General features: G+C 41.5%; 1 protein-coding gene across 1 annotated transcript in view; it reads right to left on the reverse strand.

Annotated features, from left to right (window-relative positions):
* AVEN (apoptosis and caspase activation inhibitor) overlaps window positions 1–12,340 on the reverse strand; it is a 153,257-nt gene extending 140,917 nt beyond the window's left edge. The window contains exon 1 of the mRNA XM_032481588.1: window positions 11,700–12,340. Coding sequence (XP_032337479.1) covers window positions 11,700–11,960 — 261 coding nt within the window. The 5' untranslated portion in view covers window positions 11,961–12,340. The remainder of the gene's footprint in view (window positions 1–11,699) is intronic.
* Between the last annotated feature and the right edge of the window lie 7,025 nt (window positions 12,341–19,365).

The following is a 19,365-nucleotide window of genomic DNA, read 5'->3' on the forward strand; positions in this document are numbered from 1 at the left end:
TCTGAAGTAACTTGTTTCCTCAATATTGGACATTTTCCATATTTACCCCATTCTTTAACAGCTGCATGGTGTCCCTCTGCATAGACATACCATAATTTATTTGACCATTCCTTCTTAATAGAGATTTAGGAAGTTGTTTCTAGATTTTTCCTTATTTTAGACAATGTTGCAAAGAACAATGATCTACTTTCCTTTCTCACCTGTCCAGACATATCGGTAAATTGCTAAAGATAGAACTTCTAGGCCACAGGCTAAATTCTGATGTCAAACGGCCTCATTTATGGGTTGTGTCTATTCCCACTCAAAAGAATATCTGGGTTCAGCCAATACCGAATATAACCAACACTTTTCTTAAAAAGCATAGTTTTAAAGGTTCTTGTATATAGTTTTTTTAGGAAATTTATCTACATGGAAATTAACATAGATTTTTAAATATTTATAAGCAACTAAATTAATATTTCCACCATCTCTTTGAAGCAAAGAAGGAACCTACCATTTCTATTTGGCAAAAGAAACACAATTAATAATAATAATAATTATTATTATTATTGTTATTGTTATTGTTATTATTATTATTATTTAAAAATTGAGAGACAAGAAATGCTCTGCCCTAGGTTAGTCCTGACTTAATTTTACAGCATAAAGAAACACTACTAAAAAGTTAGTTACTTTAATTATTCCCTGCTAGGTTAAAATTTTTTTTCCTCAAATCCCACTATTCTATACATAGAACTATTTTTAACAGTTATTTTTATAAATAAATTCTAGTTTTAATTTAATAGACATGTATTCCTGCCAATTCATCACTAATAGTTCAGTAAATAGTTAAGGAAAAAAACAGAAATAAGCACTAAAATTTCTTATGGAATCTAGTATTTCAAATATAATAAAAAATACAGAACTGTATAACCAGACAGCCTTAAAAAAAATTCCTATTTAATAACTGACAAAAAAATGGCAAAGGTAAAATGGCAAGGACTCCAATATACAAACAAAATAAGAATCAAGCTTGAATAATATATTTAATAAATAAGGTTAAAACTTAAACACAACAAAATAATGAAGAGGGGTCCCACAAATGTAAGACCTCTGGATCCTATAATTCCTGTTTTATTCTCACAGTTTAAAAAAAATCTGTGGCTTGCATTAAACTGGAAAGTTTAATAGATTTAGAACTAGCAGAATATAAAATCCAGTGTGATTTAAAGCTTCTGTATAAATCTGGCCCTTGGGAGAGCAGAACTTTTTAGTTACTGAGCTTTCAATCACCAAAAGTATACCTCAAATTGTAACAAAGGCAAATGAAACATAAAGGGTTCCCCTGACCTGAACTCCCGAAGTGGCACTGTCTAAAAACACACTCTCTAGCTTGCCCAATTTACCTTCTAAATTACTTTCTACATCCTATCACCCATTCAAAAAACATTTATTGAACTTTTTCTGAAAACCACAGGGATGTATCCTGTACAGGTCTTCAAGTAAATAACTGGCTGTAATAAAATGAAGGTTAAAAATAAGCACTATATTTACAAAATACAGCATTGCTGAGAAAAACCCCAAGCTTCACCCAAAAAAGGTGGCATTCAAACTAAGCATGTGAAAAGGAACAAGATTTTGAAAAGCGGAGAGTGTGAATAAATGTAATATAGGAGCCAGAGTTTGGGCTGCAACCTATAGAAATCAACTCTGGCCAACTTAGGCAGAAAAGGAACTTACTAAAAAGAATTTTGAGTAGCTTGTAAAATAGATGAGAAGTCTAGAGGCTTGGGGATGGGGAGAACAAGCAGGAGAGAAGCAACTGATGATTGTACTGTAGTTACGTGAGAGATTTCCGTGCTTTGGGAAAACACACACTGAAATATTTAGGGGTAAAGGGACATCATGTCTACCATTTACTCTTAAAGATTCAAAAAATCTTTAAAAACAAACAAAATTGTGTGTGTGTGTGTGTGTGGAGAGAGAGAGGACTAGGAGGGGGACAGGAATGTCACCTGTCCTAACTGAAGTGGTCATCTTTCCCCACGAAACCCTCCTACTCACCACAGCGTAGGACACCTCACGGTCCCAGCACCCGGAGATGCTCCCTCTCATCTGTATGTACATCATCTTGCCTGCCTGTCTTGCCTTGTTCTCTAGTCAAAGCACATCTGCAGAATTCTCTTTTCAAAACAGAAAATCTTTCTGATAATACACAACTACAAAATATCTGTATAAAGGGAAAGATAAAGTTCCATGTGGTCTCCATATTTTCCCCACTCCAAACACAGATTAACAGCTTGATATGTATTCACACCCTTTCAGGATTTTAAATGCATGTACACAACTTATAATTTTCACATAAATACATACTATCGTTTTTCCTTAAAAGTCTTACCATAACATCTTTCCAGTTTTGCATCAAAAGAACATACATCAAAATGTTAACAGTGGTTATTTCTGGGTGGTGAAATTATAGGTCATTTTTCTTTCCTTCTTGGTATCTTTCTGTTATTTAACAGAATACATAGAACTTTAGGCCTTAGGAGATACCTGTTATCTCTGATGCAAAAGGGAAGGAAGGAAGCAGGGATGAATTTTGATAGCAAGGGGAGTTACAATGCAGGAGGTCAAACTTAAAATAAGTTTAGGATGGAAGAACTCACATAATGGAGACCACGGTATAGTGTGCAGTGATCCTACATGAGTGAATGTACACCCCGGAGGTACTAAGAAATACAAACTGTAGATTAGGTGCCAGAACTATTCAGGGGGATGATAAGAATAGTCTCATAAAATAATAAAATATCACATCTCACTAAATAATTAAAAATAGCTTTCACCTACTTAACGTACTCTATGTATGTGATCAATGCCAAGTGGATGGTTTCAGAAAGAAAAAAAATTTTTTTAAATGCCTCATATTAAACATTAAAAAGTCCCCCAGGACCTTTTTTATTCTTAATAGAGTTTTGTGTTTTGGCTCAATCAGAAACTATTGTCCCAGAACAGAACAGAACTCTGGTCTACACATAACAGAGTTAAAGGGAGACATGTTTTGTCAAAATAGAAAAAGAAGCTTCCAACAGTTAGAAAGAGTAGCAATGGCAGCTTCAAAAACTAGTAGAATAGAAGTACTTCCAGAATGGTGGCGCAAGGACTTCCAAAAATCCACTCCACCACAAAAGCAACAAGAACACAGATAAAAATTGTCAAAACCAACTCTTTCTAAGCTATGGAAATTAACCAAAACCTTGCAACAATCCAAAGAGTGTTTATTCAAGAAAAACAGCTAAATGTAAGAACAGCAACTTGCCTCTTCCAATCCCACTCCACCCAGCTCTGCAGTAGCTCTGAAAACCAAGAGCCCCACAATGATGACTCTGAAAAGCTGCAGCCGCTGGAGAAGACCAAAAAGCTTGCCGAAAGCCCCATCCCCAGAGACCTGTCACTATTTGACTTTTCCGGAAGCTCTGTGAAAAGCTCCATTCTCAGATCTCATTTTTATTCCAGCAGACTTAGAGCTCACTCTGTGTAAACAGTTCGACAACCAGGAAGTTTGTTAAAAAAAAAAAAAAACAAAACAAAAAAAACCACCAGTACCAAAAATGACAGCTGCCTGAGTCAGTGACACCAGGTGGGCCCAAAGGAGGCTGCAACTTCCAAGGTAAAACTGGGGAATGAGATGCCCAAGGGGGCTTTGTAAAGCTTTGACACATTCCTGGGACTCTAGATGGCCACACACAGGCGCAAGGCCTGGGGCATGCCCAGGAAGGATCTGAAAAGGCCCTGGTCTCTCACCTCGGGCTGACCCTGAGGCTCTACACAAGCAGGAAGTGAAGGCTAAGGCCGAGGTGTAAATTTCCTGATGAAAACATACCCCAAAATACACACACAGAGCCTCTCAGTAAAGGCTGCGAGACTTAAGGCTTCAAAGCTTTTAAGGAAATTTTAAATGAAAAGAAGATAATACCTTGTTCAATAAGGAATACAGATTCTAAATATTCTATACATCTCTATGTTCACGTGTATGTGCGACCACCTGTGCAGTTCTGCATGTGACCTGCATACCCCAGGAAGAGAAGACTCCACATGAGGGAGGACCGCAGAGTGACTGTAGATAAAAGAACCACCTTTGACTGTGTTCGCCTAACTTCAATCCTTACAGCTTTGTGAGGGAGACACACTTAGTCACCCTTCACAGGTGAGGAAACAGTTTCAGAAAGCTCAAGCAACTTTCCCGAGGTTTTACACCAGTTAAGTAGAGGGTTGGAAGGTAGGATTCTAACTAGTCTGCTAGACTGCAAAACACACACTATTGACCACCATGGGATATATCCCCTGAAAGAACAATGAAAAAACAAAAATACAGGGGGAAAAGGAGAGAAAGGAAGGAAGAGAGACAGGCAAAAAGCAGACTACTTAGGTTTGGAGACGCTATACCCTAGTTATTCATTTGTCTCCAAGCCCCTGTTATCTAAAGCTTCCTGAAATAATAATTACCATTTGTCCAAATTCTTCAACTCTAACAACTAAGCTTCCAGAAACCCCACTCTGCATGGTATCACCGAGGTGGCCCTCAGCAGCATGGACACCCAGACTCAGGCCTCAACAGAAACTTCCCCTCTTCTCCCTGCCCCCCAGGAAGCCAAGCCGAAGGTAGGTGAGGTGCAAACCGGAAGCCCCCCACTTCCTGCCAACTCTTTCTAAAAACCCCTCCACTTAAAGTCTACTTCCTAATTGTAAAAATGAAAAATCAACCTATCTGCTTAATTTTCCCCTCCAAGATACGTAAAATAATTGCTCTTAAAAATTACATTTTCTAGTCACCTCTTAATTCAATGATTCTCTTGGCTGTGAAGAAGAGAAAAATACTCTTTACAACTCAATAGAACAAAGGGTCGTTCTATAAAGTCATTGCACTGACATAGAAAAGGAAGCAGTGAGCCAAAACCTGGAGTGGAGTGAAGGATAGTTAAGGGAAAACAGGAAGCCACGCTTGGTCTTCAGAAAAATACTCATTGTTTTAAATCAAGCTTTGCTCTCAGAAAACTCATTAACTTCTTCAGGAGGACCTGAAGTTTGTGTGTCTACAACAGGCATTAAGCCTCCTTCAGGAATATAAAGTAAGACCAGGCTTTCATTAGCCCGAATATTAAACAAGGTCATGTTATTTTATTATCAGCCTTGTAGTAAAAGAAAAAAAATGAGAGTGAAATATCTTCATCCTCAATATCATGAATCCAGCTACTGGGATGTGAACTTTTCTTTTTTCTGATTTTTTTTTTTTAACTGAAGTACAGTCAGTTACAGTGTGTCACTTTCTGGTGTACAGCACAACACCCCAGTCATGCATACACATACATATATTCGTCTTCATAATCTTTTGGGGATGTGAACTTTAGATTCACAATAGAACTACAGATCCAAATCCACTATTTCAATGAAATTCACACTGCTTTGAGAATGAAGGCTAGCCTCAACAGAACCTTCCCCTCTTCTCCCTGCCCGCCAGGAAGCCAAGACGAAGCCAGGTGAGGTTATAAATTTTAAATTTTCCCACAATACAGCTGTTAAGGGTCCTTTCAAGCCAGAGATTATGCAGATCTAAATATGGTGACTATTTCACAGAATACACATTCATTAACAAAAATCCCCCAGCGTTAGTAATTTCCCACAGCTTAACATAGAAATGGAGTATATGTTTTTTGGTAATAGTCCTGTCATCCCAATTAGGCTTTGCTTAGGTTAATATTAACATGTGTTTGCTATCCCTCAATGTAAGTTTGACTTCGTACCAAAGAAATACAGACCAGACGTATTTGCATCAGTCCTAATAGGCAGAATTAAGTATGTACGAGAAACTCATTCTCTCCGTCTCCTGCATATGTTTTAATGCTCATGTTACTTGCACATACCAGTGATGTGACATGGACGGCAGACACAGCATCCTTGGGAGTGTTGTTCTTCACAGAAATTGTCTTTAAAGTAATTTAAGGCTGACAGACATCAGTTCTGTCAAATTCTAAAAACAGCACCTTAGCAATATCAGGATAACGTTAAGCATATCGATTTGTATTTCTCTTCAAAATCCTTTGACAAAATCCATTCAAAAGTGAAATATCATCTATAACAATTATAAATGCACTACCCCATGACAGCTTATTTAGAAATATTCAGACCAACAAAGTTGTTGATTATTTCCATCCAAAAGGAAGAAAGAAAAGGAAAAAGTGTTAAAGAATTTATTGTTGGTAACTCAACACACACACACACACACACACAAATGTTCTAACAGAAGAAAATGAAATTTTAAAGAGAGTGAATGCAGTGCTCTAGTAAGTTAGTCGGTAGCGTCTATAAAATAAAAATAATTGTGTTAGTATTGTCTTTATTTCTCCTTTTGGTATTTCAAAGCACATGGGGAAAAGTAACAACTGAATAGAAAACATCTTTGCAACCACTTAAATTAATGTCCAAAACAAAGGCTAGTAAGTCATGCTATGGTGTGGTTAAGACCAAATGACCTACACAGCCTCTCTAGAGGTCACTTGCCCAGAACTGTGGAAAGGAAGCACAATTTTTCTGAAAAAAATTGGAAAAAGCAGAAATGGCTTACTTACCCCCTAATTCCCCAGGAAACAGAGAGTAGCAGTCTTGAATTACAAGCCTGCCGTTTTCCATCCTAGCGGTAGCGTCAAATAAGCAGTAACACTATTCAGAATGACAAAACTGGAAATCATATTCTGCACGTGGTACAAAACCCAAAGAAAACCCCAGAAAGAAAGAAACAAACAAAAATCTAACCCTCTGGGTGAATTCATGCAATAAACTATCTCACTAAAGAAAAAAAACAAAAAGGTAAGTAATGTGACCTTTCTGCTTTTCCATTTTGAACAGTGAACAAGGCAAGCCCCTCTCCTTAAGACCAATCAGAATGTCAAGCAAGGGCTGTGGCAGGATAAGGCAGCTCAAATCAGGGGTACCAACAGGGGTCAGGGCTCAGGTGCGAGGAGACCGGGGGTGGTGGGGGAAGGAGACCCTGAACAGGGCCTTCTGACCGCCGTGCGATGAGCTTCAGGCACTGACTCCCCTGCTCCCTGGCGGTGCCTCCTCTCACGGGCTCCACACAAGCTCCTGAGAGAAGGGTGAGCTCAGGAGGCCTGCCCTCAGTCAGCAGGCCTCAGATGGAGCGTGCCCATGCCTGGGGCTTCAGAAAGGTCTTCCAGAGGGTTTCTGAGCAAGCCTGCTTTTAAAAGAATCAAGTTCCAGATACTCACTGTCCATAAACTTCCCTAAAGGCAGTCTGTTGTAGAAAGCACACAAGGTCAGGGCAACCCCTTCCCGGCCGTCCTCAGTCTCACTGTGGGGCTCTCCAAATCCCAGGCAAAGGCTAACTATAAATACAGGTGTAGATGTCGAGACAGGATAACTACAAGACCGAGTAACAGGTCCTCTCACAAAACACAGTTTTCAATTCCTTGTTTTCAACAAAATTGAAGGAGGACCTAACCCAGTTGTCAGCTGACACATCACACATTTTATAATGACTTTGGCACATAATTAGAAAGGTATTCAAAGAACTGAGTGACAGTTGTATCACAAAACTCCATCCATTCCCATCAACCTATTTATGAGAACGATGTTTCTCAGCACTTATATCTATAAAAATAATAATTAGGAAGAGAATTGATAGTGAATCCTGTCTCATTCAGGAAATAAGTAATATTCATCCATGGATACCCAGCTAAACTCATTAGGGAAAATAAGATACATTCACAATAAAATTTTATAATTATGTTTAATAGTTGCTAATTAACATAAATTATATATTAATCAATGTGATTTTAACTTAAAACACTTTAAGTCAAAATTTGTTACAAGGAAGCAGAAAGTGTAAACACTAAAAAATTTTCAAGGTCGAAAATCTATTAGATTGGGTCAAGTTCTATAGGAGATGTGGAATTAAAACACAAGTTTAAAAGAATAAGGAATAATGTAAATCTCACTGCTAGAGTTTATTGATGTGATTCTTAAATGGATGATGGCATAAAAATTTCCAGTTATAAGACAAGTACTAGAGATTTAATGTACAACATGAAAAATACAAGTAACACTGCTGTATGTTATATATGAAAGTTAAGAGAGTCCCAAGAGTTCTCAACACAAGGAAAAAAATTTTCATTTTTTAAAAAAATTTTGTACCTATATGAGATGATGGCTGTTCACTAAACTTACTGTGACAGTCATTTCATGATGTAAGTCAAATCATTGTGCTCTTTCCCTTAAATTGATACAGTGCTGTGTATCAGTTACATCTTAATAAAACTGGAAGAAAAAACACATCAAAAAAAGAAACAAGAAAAAGGGAGAACAGATAGATACATAGACGGATGATGGTGATTAAGTGACTGTAGTACTTTGACTCCCTGTGTATAAGAAACATGTGACAGTTCTATTTAAAATGTCAACATATACAATATGCTGGAAAATTTATGTTCTGAAACAATCAGAACCATTGATTTAAATGTTAATTATAAATGTTAAAATACAACATCATATATAATACATCAAATTTTTTTAGGCAGACTGTAAGTTGGAATTTTCAAGGATCGTCTGTGTCAATAATGAAAACATGTAAGTGAAATAACGGTCAGTGAGAAAAGCCGACCTCAGACACTATAATACACTAGCAAGGATCAGGAAGCCAAAATGGTTACAGGGTTGGAGCAGCCGTTCGAGACAGCCAATGTCATGCATTACCAAGATCTTATCTCAAAGCAATTTTCTTTTGGGACACTTAAGCACGGTCTGTTTCTGACCAAATCTGCTTCAGGCTTTCTGAAAACAGAAGCAATGCAGTCTAGAGGCTGCCACTCGAGTTGGAGTTTATTAAAGCTCTCGGTCTCTATCTGGCTGACATGATGAGGGTGCCTCCTTTCAGCCACCACCAAACAGCAAGTGCCTTGGAAACCTGCCAGTAGCTTTGATTTGCCCTTGTTTCTTCCTCCAGGTTCACACTAAGCTTCAACATCAAAGTCAGAGATTTCCCTTTTACTAAGTGAAACAGTAGCAAAGCAAAAGTCAAAGACCTCTAGTACTAATTATTATTCAAGCAAAGATTTATAAATTGTTTGCAAAGCAAAAGTTTGGTCAGAAAGAAATGTGTCCAAGTCTATATAAATAGAGCCGTCTTATCTTTTATTGGACATAAGTAATTAAAAAATGAGTAATAGCTGACATTAACATGGAGCAAGAAAGCAAAGATCTACTGACATCACAATAACTGAATTTGGTCTCTGTGCTCCCTTACAGTCACCTCAAAACATCAGGAAAACAGGTATGTGAAAAGGATCACTCAGTCCTCCACACATCCCCTCCTCAAATCTCAAAGTCACTGCAGCGGCAGGTTAGGGCAGCAGTTTAAACAATCAGCTTTGGAGCCCAGATGCCTGGGCTGAATTCAGACTCCGCAATTTGGTGGTTGAGTGATATCAGGTAAACCACTCAAGCTCTCCTGACTATAAATTATTTAACTGCGCCTCACTTTTCTCATCTCATACTCAGTGCTCAACAAATGCGAGTTATTATTAATACTACAGGGAAGAAAAGAATTTCCAAGGACTACCAATAGGCCTTGACTTCCTCCCTGTTAATATTTTGTCAGAAAGATTAATATAATACTAAGAAATGCCTAGTATTTGGGGTTTTTTTAATTAGTGATTGCATCAAGTGCAATATTACACTATTAGTGGGTATTTAGTGAAGATAATTACCCTTACAATATGCTTACCCAAACTCCAAAGGCTTGGGGTTCATACCATTTATGGAGAGAATGATTAAAGAGCAAGAGACTAGCAGATGCAATGTACTCAACTAAGTTATCCTGGAGGATTCCATATCAAGAAGTTGTTTTGTCTGGTTTTCCACTTATTAAGTGACACATACGCAGTGGTCCAAAGTAGAAAGCAAAGGGAATAGACAGTATTAAACACCTGGTCCTTACATGGCTAAAACTCTACTGTGAAATTTTTTTTCTTTCTAATAATTTCAATTAATCTAATCATTTCAATTAATCACCATTTGGGGCTGAGAACAAGGAAGCCTCAGGCAGGTTAATAAATCTTGTCCCATTTAGTTTTTTTTTAAACTTTTTTTTATGGGGGGAGGTAATGTAGGTTTATTTATTATATGTAATTTTTAAACGGTGGTACTGGGGACTGAACCCAGGGCCTTGTGCATACTAGGTATGCACTCTACCACTGAGCTACAACCACCCCATCCCCCATTTAGTCTTTAGGCACCAGGAATTGTACTCTTAGCAAGCCTAAATATGAACAGCACTTCAGAATATGAAAAGTGGTAGGAAGCTTAGAGACCACAAAACCAAACCCAAATTGAGGAATAATCTTTTCAACCTCTCCTTGTCCAGCTTTGCCTGAAAATATGATGGTGGTGCTAACAGTGGCTGCAGCATCGGCTATGCCCCTGGCAGAGCTGTGATAAAGTTTTATACATAAATAATGTTGTTATAAAGACAAAATGTGATACAGAGAGTGCCCTAGACTGATCTGAGTTTCCTTCATTTCCTGGTGAGATAACTCTAACGATTTCTTCATACTTCACTCAAATTTTACTTACTACCTACCTTGATCCTAACAAGTTTAAATATTACACTTAATCTTAAACTTTATAATTTTTTTCCAACTCCATTTCTGTACACAAACTAATACCTTTAGGGACACCTTACCTACTTTGCCCTGAAGATATTACAAATATTTCAGTAATAGGAAATTTTAAATCAACCAAAAACTACAGTAATTTTTAAATCTATGAACCTGAGAATTCAAAATATAGACAGTATTGTACTACAAATGTTAAAATAACAGCTGAACAGCTCATTAAAATGACAATCTAACTCCTTCAGCTGAGTGTAAGAGTCCGCCCCCAAATCATTCCGTTCCCAGCTGTAAGACATTTCCAACTAAGAATGTGTGAATATGACCGATTATATTGCTATTAAAAGTAAGACCTGCTGAAACATTTACAGATTGAAAATTCGTTTAGACGAAGGCCAGTGACCTCTGATTCCTACACATACATAATAAAAGAGAACTATGTTATTTAAAAGAAGAGAGAACTATGCATCTGATCCCACCCCTAAGTACTGTAGAGTCAGGTAGGTCGGGGGCATTTTTTAATTCAATAAACATTTATTATGCACCTACGGTGCGCCACGCACTGCACAGGCAGTGAACAGAACCCCCAAATCCCTTCCCTCCTAACAGCAGGAACGACTCCCCGTATGGTAACGCACCTGGAGACCAAGCCCTGGCGGCCCCACCCCACAAGGGTCAGTCACACTGACGCCCCGCCCGAACCCAACAGGCCCCCTAGACTCAGCCCGGACACACAGCCGCGGCCCCTGGGTTCTTTAATAATGGGGCCAGGGCCCCTGGGCAGGCTGGGGAAGCCCACGGACCTGACCCCCAGGGCGGCCCAGCCGAGAGGCAGCAAGGGGCGCACACCCGCCCGCGCCACGTGCACACCCGGGCGCGCGCCCCCGTCGCCCCCCACCCGTCCCGCGCAGGCGCAGGCGCTGCCGCCGCCCCACCAGCCACGGGCAGCTGCAGACTCCCGGCCGGGACCCCCTCCCCCAGCCCCGGCCCCACGCGGCCGCCGCCCCGACCCCCGCCCCGACCCCACCGGCCGTCACTTCTTACCGGTGCGGTGGCCTCGGCGCCCCGGCCTCCCGGGTCCCGGCGGCCGCCTCGCGGGGCGCCTCCTCCTCGGCCTCCGCGGCCGCCCCGGAAGCCCCGGCCGCGGCCCCGGCGGCCGCCTCCATCCCCGCCGCCGCCGCCGCCGCCGCCGCCGCCTCTCGCCACCGCCGCGGCCCCCGCCCGCTCGCGGTCGCGCTCCCAGCCGGGCCGGCCGCGGCCGGGCCGCCGTCCCCGGCCGCCCCGAGCTCCTCGCTCCGCCTGCATCTGGCCGCCGCCGGCGGTGCTGAGCGCGCGGGAGCCGGGCCGCTGCGGAGACGCCCTTGCCCCACCGGAAACGGGCCGCACGGAGGAGCCGCGAGCGACGGGCCCCCGGTGGCCGGGAGCGTTGGGTGCGGGGCCGGGGGTGGAAGCCGGCCGCGGCGGGGGCGGGGCGGGGCGGCCCTGGGCCTGGCAGGTGGGGCCGGAACCGGGGCTCGGGGCAGCCGGGGGTTCGGAGGGAAGGCCCGACCAGTGGGCGCTGGAAGTGGGGGACGGGTGGGTCTGGGGGAGGGACCGTAGTAGGTAAAACGACGGGTTATAAAACAGAACCGTGTGTATGATATGAACTCGTTTCTGATTAAAAGACAAATTAAAAGACAGAAATACAGATACGGCTTAAGTGGTCTTAAAAAGTATAAACCAAAATGTCATTAGTGGTTACCTGAGCGGTGAGACTTCCAGGGAATTCATTTTTCCTTTTTTTCTGTTTAATCTCCTGATCTTCAAGACTGAGAATGTATGATTATTAAAGTTACGCTGAACTCAGGGTTCAAGACGAGGCGTGGAGGGAAAGGTAGGGGGGGTCCCAGGTGAGAGGTGCGGGCTGCATCAGGCCGCCGGGAGGAGAGAACAGTGCAGACCTGGTCTTGGACAAAAGGGGCTCCTAGCTCCTCAAGAGAATTTTTGTAGAAATGACTGCTTTCGCTCACACTTACTGAGCACATGAGCATTTAATTCACCTGTCAGCTCTGAGGTAGGTTCTACGGTTATTCTGCAGTGAAGGAACTAGCCCTACACAGGTTAAACCACTTGCCTGCTACGAAACAGCTGGGTAGTTGTAACATTCCAACTCAGGCAGGCTCAGTTTGTTCACGTGTGTGTGTCTCACTTATGTAGTAGAAAGTTAGAGGGACTCACCCACGTTTTATGATTTAGTATTTTGTTGCTTTTTACTGCTTCGCAGTAGTCCATTTTACGAATTCAGTCTATTTTAACCAAGGGGGCGAAGGGCAATTAGTTACATGGATAGTGGGAGCCATTTTTAACTTTGTTACAGAAACTACATGAAAATCATACAAAGAAGGTCTAGAACATCCATTATCCAATTAGTAGCAAAACAAATGTTTTCTTCCTAGTCCTGTCTGGCCCTTTCTTACATCCAAAGTAAACACTCCTCATTGCTTTTAATTGTCTACTCTGTTCACAATTTAGTTGTGTACCCTGTGTTAGGCACAGTGCCTGGTCTGGAAGATTTTTTTAAAAAAAGAAGAAAGGAAAAAAAAAAGCCACTGTCCTTGCTCTCAAGTAGCTCACTTCCCACGAGGAAGATAACTCTGTAAACAGGTGATGGTACTGGTGTGCTGAGTGCAGTGAGAGGTTCAAGCTGAAAGCTGGAAGGAAGGAAAGTTAAACCATGCCTGAATTAATCACCCAGGGCTTCATGAGAAACAGACCCAGGAGCCAAGGGCTGATGTTGAGCAGGAGTTTAAAGTTTGCCTGGTTGGAGTGGGAGTAAGGGAACCACAAGAGGATTGTAAACTGGACAGAAACACAATCTTAAAACACAGAGCGCAGGTCTAAGTACCTCCCACATAGCACTTCCTCTAAACCTCACAGCAGCCCCGTGAGGTGGCACTAGTGTCGTCCCCATTTCACAGATGAGGGATCTAAGACAAAAATGTTGTTATAAAATAGATAAACAACAAAGACCTACTGTAAAGCACTGGGAATTATATTCAATTTCTTGTAATAACATACACAAAAGAACCTGAAAAATATATGTATACGTAGGTATATGTAGAACTGAATCGCTTTGCTGTACACCTGAAACTAACATTGTAAATCAACTACACTTCAATAAAAAAAAAAAAAGAAGAAGAAAAAAAAGGAAATGTTGAGTTACTTGCAAGATCACACAGCTTGTAGGTAATGGAATGATTGGAAGCCAGGGCAGTCTGGCCTGCGTCTATGCAATTAACCACTACACTCTGTGGAGGAGAATTAGAATTCTAGGCAGCCATTAGGAAACTGCTGGAAGAGTCCAGGCCACAAATAATTGGGACCTAAATTAAGTTGAGAGCCAAGGTGGAAGATAATGGGACACGTGGGAGACGGGAGAACTGATAGGACTTCGTGTCCAATTATAAGTGAGGAGGTCAAGGTGAGAAGTTGAGAGTGATGCCCCGGTTTCCTGCTTGAGTGACCAGGTAGTGAGTGATGCCATTAGTCACGAGAGAAAATACAGGGTTGGGGGAGGGGGCTTGTCAGCATAATAGTGTTGTTTTAACACTGTATTCTATATTGTTCTGATACTTCATCCTCTTAACAGATAACATTTTTGTCAATAGACACTGTTACTTCTCACAATTTTTCTTTTTCCTCTACTCTTCTCTGGCCTTCCCCTCCCCTTTTTAATACCTCCACACTTTATTTTCCTTCCTTTTTTTTTTCCCCTTATCTTGTGAAATTAAGACTGTCAGTGACACTCTGGGTTAAGTTCTTCATCCCCATGCTAAGCTTAAATTCATAACCCTAACCCTAGAGAAACACTAAACAGGAAGACGGGGACAGTAACAAGATTTTATCCTTTCTCTGCACTCCTTAAAGGAACTAGCAGGAGAAGCCATTGGACAACCTGGGCCCTCATCCCCAGTGTGAGGGGCCAGGAACCATGATGGTTTGGTACATTCTCTTCATAATTCCATGTGCAGTGACATAAAGTTGGTTGCTTGAAATGGGTTACAGTGAGAATTTTTACACCACAGAAATTGGCACATTTCTGCAAATCAGGGCCTTGTTGGAAGGAGGGGCAGAAACACGTTGTTAAACATTTATCAGCATGCCCCAGATCTGGGCTCTCACCAAGATGAAGATCTGCATATTAATCTCACCAGACAGCACAAATCAGGGCTTCTCAACTTTGGCACATTTAGGGCTGGGTAATGGGGGGGGGGTTGTCCTGTGCATTGTAGAATGTAACAGCATCCCCAGCCTCTACCCACTGGTGATCCCCCTCCCCTAGCAGTGACAACAAAAATGTCTCCAGACATTGCCAAATGCCCCAAGGGGCAAAATGCCCCACTAGCAGAAACTGGTTTGACTCTATAACTATCCCTCAAGAAGCTTCCAAAATTATGAGGTTGGAAAGATCAGTGGGTCTCAGATTCAGCCAACATCATTAGGACACAGAGGGATTTGTTTGTGGATAGTAAGAGCTAACACTTACTTAACATTTACTTTGTGCCTGGCACAGTTCCAAGCACTTGACATATACCAACTCATCTAATCTGCATTAACATTCCTATGAAAAACTGTTACTCCTATTTTACAGATAAGAAAGCTGAGTCACAAAGGAGTTCAATAATTTGCTCAAGCTAATGGTGACAGAACTGAGATTCATGCCCGGTCAGTCTGGTTTCAGAATCCGTGTTCTTAAGTCTACACTGCATTGCCATCAGAAGTCCAGGGACTCCATTACTATGCCCTGGCCCATCCATTAGATTCAAAGGAGTGTTCAGGATATTGAGAGTTCAGGATATTGAGAGTCCTGCTAACACTTCCTAACTGAGGGACACAACTAGCTGAAATTCTTTTATCTGAGATGTCGATTATGCATTTCTCATTTGATTCTGATCCACATGGGGAAAGTGTCTGTCATCAAGGCTAAAAATGGCACACAAGTACCTTCTGCATTGCAAGTAGCCAGAGACCTTTTGATTTGATAGATAAAAAAGGGAAGGAGGATTTTCTATTGCTTTTACTTGATGGTCCTGATTTTAAACATATGCCATTGCATGAATAAGAAATTCAATTTTCCCTGAGGTAGGATTCATGGGATGCCAAAAGCAAAGTCCTGAATTACATAGGTAATTCCTTAAGAAAATAAACTGCACTTTTTGTGTATTTTTAAATATATATGACCTAATTTCTTTAAGGAAGCCAATTCCTTAAGCAACAGTTCTCAAATTGTGGACCAGCAGCACAGCATCCTCAGGGAACTTCTTAGAAATGCAAATTCTCAGGCCTAGGACTCAGAAACCCTGGGCATGAGGCCCAGCAGTCAGTGGTTTAGCCAATTCCCCAGCAGGTGATTCTGATGCGCGCGCAAGCCTGAGAACCACCGTCTCAAGGTGGTATTTGGTCATTTAAACATCACAAGAAAGCCTCCTAATTCCTAGTCCAAGACTATGGATTTTATAAGCTCTCAGTATTCGATGAAAGTAGATGTTATGATAGGACTTAAAAAAAAAAAAAAAGGCACTGCCCCCTTGCAAATATAATTTTTATGGAAAAAAATGCCTCTTCCTGATCCTTTGTAAGCAGGCAGGTTTTTCTACAGTTGAGTTGATTTCTGATGCTTAGTCTATGAACAATGCAAGTTGGAAAACACTGACAAGACCGCTTATGTTTCGTTATTTACCATGTGTTTTGAACAGCGACATCCACTACTGAGGGGTGCTCTGGGGCTGCAGGGGGAAGGGCTCCAGCAGGAGTTACCCTTTCAGGCAAGGATCCCCAGCCTGTAACCTGGTGAAATGAGGGCAAGTGAACCGCCCGTCACAACGATCCTTTGGCCCCCAGAGCTGGTATCAGGCATAGAGAATGCCCCAAAATGAACAGAACAAACTCCTAACATACAGAATTCATGCTGTGACCCCTTCTCCTCTCTCCCTCCAGCCTCACTCCCAGCTGCCAATCTTGCTTTCTACTTCACAGACATGGAAGCAATCAGAAAAGACTCTCCCCCACTGCCATTACTGTAACGCACAGCCTCCCGGTGTCTGTACCCACATACTCTGCCTCCTCTCCTGTTACTAAGCGGGGTCTCTGCTCCAGTGCAAGGCCAGTGCCTTTTACTGGGTCCTATCCCTGCTCACATCTCTCCAGCATCTATCCACACTCTCTCCGACCTTCTAATGGATCACTCACATTAGGCCGCAAACATGTTATGTTTCTATCTTTCTTTAAAAAAACAAACAAACCAAAATATATATAAAATAAGTCTTGGCCCCAATCCTAATCCAATTTCTGCCTCATTTCTCTGCTCCCTTCTGTAGCAAATCTCGGAAGAGTCCTCCCACTCAGCCTTTAATCCACTTCACAAGGCTCCCATGCCCACCACTTAACCAACATAACATGATCTCCATGTAACTACATCCAATAGTCAGGCTTCTGTCTTAATATTTGTTTTATCAGCTTCATTTGATACAGTTGATCCCTCCCCTCTCCTTGAAACATTCTCTTGTTGCTTCCAGAACAACATACTAACCTTGGGAATTCAAAGATAAATATAAAATCCACACCTCTAAGTTTCTTGGGAAGACTTGGACAATACAGTCAACAGGTTCTGGACTTCCAGATTCTCACATAAATCCACTGGTAGCAATACTTCCCGGATTTTTTCATGTCATGGCACACATAAAAAAAAGGTAATATTTGCCCAGTACTCTGGGATAAGGAGACAAGACTGATCCCAGCAGAAGGCAACCACCTAGGCAGCTCCAAGGCCTGAGGGTCACAACGCATGCACTGAAGAGCTCCAGCTTGTGTCCTCATGCAAAGCAATCCCGTCTGTTTTCCTGCACTGCAGTGAAAATACACTTTTTGGCCTTGGTAATAGACTTCTCTGTTGCATTAATGTGGTGTAAAGGCTTAACAATTCTTATATCCTCTTTTTCTTAGAACTGTAAAAGTTTAACTCCTTTAGTTCTAGGTCCACTGTATATCTCTTTTATATGTGCCACGGCATTTAGCACAGTGGTGAACACAGATCATATTTTTAAAAACAAGTCACATTAAAATTCTGCTCCAGGTATTATTGCTTCAGTACCATTGAGAAGTCTTTTTTTTTTTTTTTTAATGGAGATCCTGGGGATTGAACCTAGGACCTTGTGCATGCTAAGCCCATGCTCTAGACTGAGCTACACCCTCCCCGCTAGAAGTTATTTCTTAATCACACCATTTTTGGACAGCATTCTGTTCTATCAATTAAAGATTAGATAGAATATACTGGAAAACAGAAACCAAAAAAGGCAAACCCAGAACCTACATTACTCACACATTTTGTCACGGGAAGTTCTTCCAGATATCTAACCCGAGGTTACCACGTGTGTAAACTTACTTTCTCTGATTTATCTTTGAAAAGGAAGGAGAGCAGGAGCAGCTCATGAATACATAACAACAGGAGCTTCATGATGATGCCCTGTGTTGACTGAAATAAAATGCACAACCTGTAAGTTGAGAGTTATGTTTTATTCAGCAGACTTTCTAAGGACTCAGACCCAGGAGGCAGCGTCTCAGATCACTCTAAGGGGCTGTTCCAGCAAGGCAAGGGAGGAGCCAGGATATGTAGTAGGAATTTTTACAACAAAGATCAGCTAGTCGGAACATCAAAACATTACTGTTAATTAAAGAAAACCAGATATCTTAAGTTAAGGAATTTAGCACTCTTCTCTGTCTGAGAAGGTGCAAAGGTTTGGGCTCACTGAAATCATTCATTTGATATGCACCTTAGCTGTCTAGGAGGGCCAGTATCCTGTTGTTCCACATCCTGAGTTCCCTCAGGGGGGCACAATTGGTGGGTGGCCACAGAGGCCAAGCTGCCTGCTTGTCTGCGCCCTGAATTCCCTCTGCTCACTGACTTGATGGCCTCAGCATCCTTTGGTTACTGATATGGCTGGCAATATTTTTCATTACACCTGATAGCACTGGTTTATAGATGCTATTAAAGTTTTCCACTGTGGTTGCTATAGAAACACTGAAGAGTAGTTCAGGCATAAAGCTTTTCAAGAAAAAAGGTATTTCAGAAAAACAAAGCTCCAAAAGTCATCAAGGCCATGCCACAAGGAAAGGAATTCATCTGCTACAGTGTTACCTTTTTTGGTTTTTATGTTATTTTCTCCATTTGTAATTTATTGACAACAAAGAAGCAAGAAGCAATCTGCCAAGGTTGGGAACCAGGAGACTTTCATCTCTCTGGGATTCTTGTTTTCTGTTCAGTAGTGGATAATAAACCAGGGGTGATCTGTCTGCTCTCTGCTGATGCTGGCACCCTAGAAATAAACACTCTCGACACTGCAGTGGAAATGGGAACTTTTAAGTTTGATTAACCAAGTAAGAACTCAGAATTTTCACTGACCCCCTATAACCACAGATACAATGAGTTATCTCTCCATAAACACAATCTTTTATTCAAAAACCTTTTGATGATTCAAAAAAGTTTGTTGTGGAAGGACTATGATGCCTCAAACTCAGTTTTCACCCTTGACTCTTGTCTATGAAAACAATCAATAATCAATAATAAGAATAGAAAAAAAGTTGTATTTGAGCCAAACTGAGGACTAGCCCAGAAGCCCAGTTCCCAGATTACTCTGAGAAACTGCTCTGGAGAAGCAGGGTTTTCAGCAGCACA

The sequence above is a fragment of the Camelus ferus genome, chromosome 6 (genome assembly GCF_009834535.1).
Source record: "Camelus ferus isolate YT-003-E chromosome 6, BCGSAC_Cfer_1.0, whole genome shotgun sequence".
Taxonomy (NCBI): domain Eukaryota; kingdom Metazoa; phylum Chordata; class Mammalia; order Artiodactyla; family Camelidae; genus Camelus; species Camelus ferus.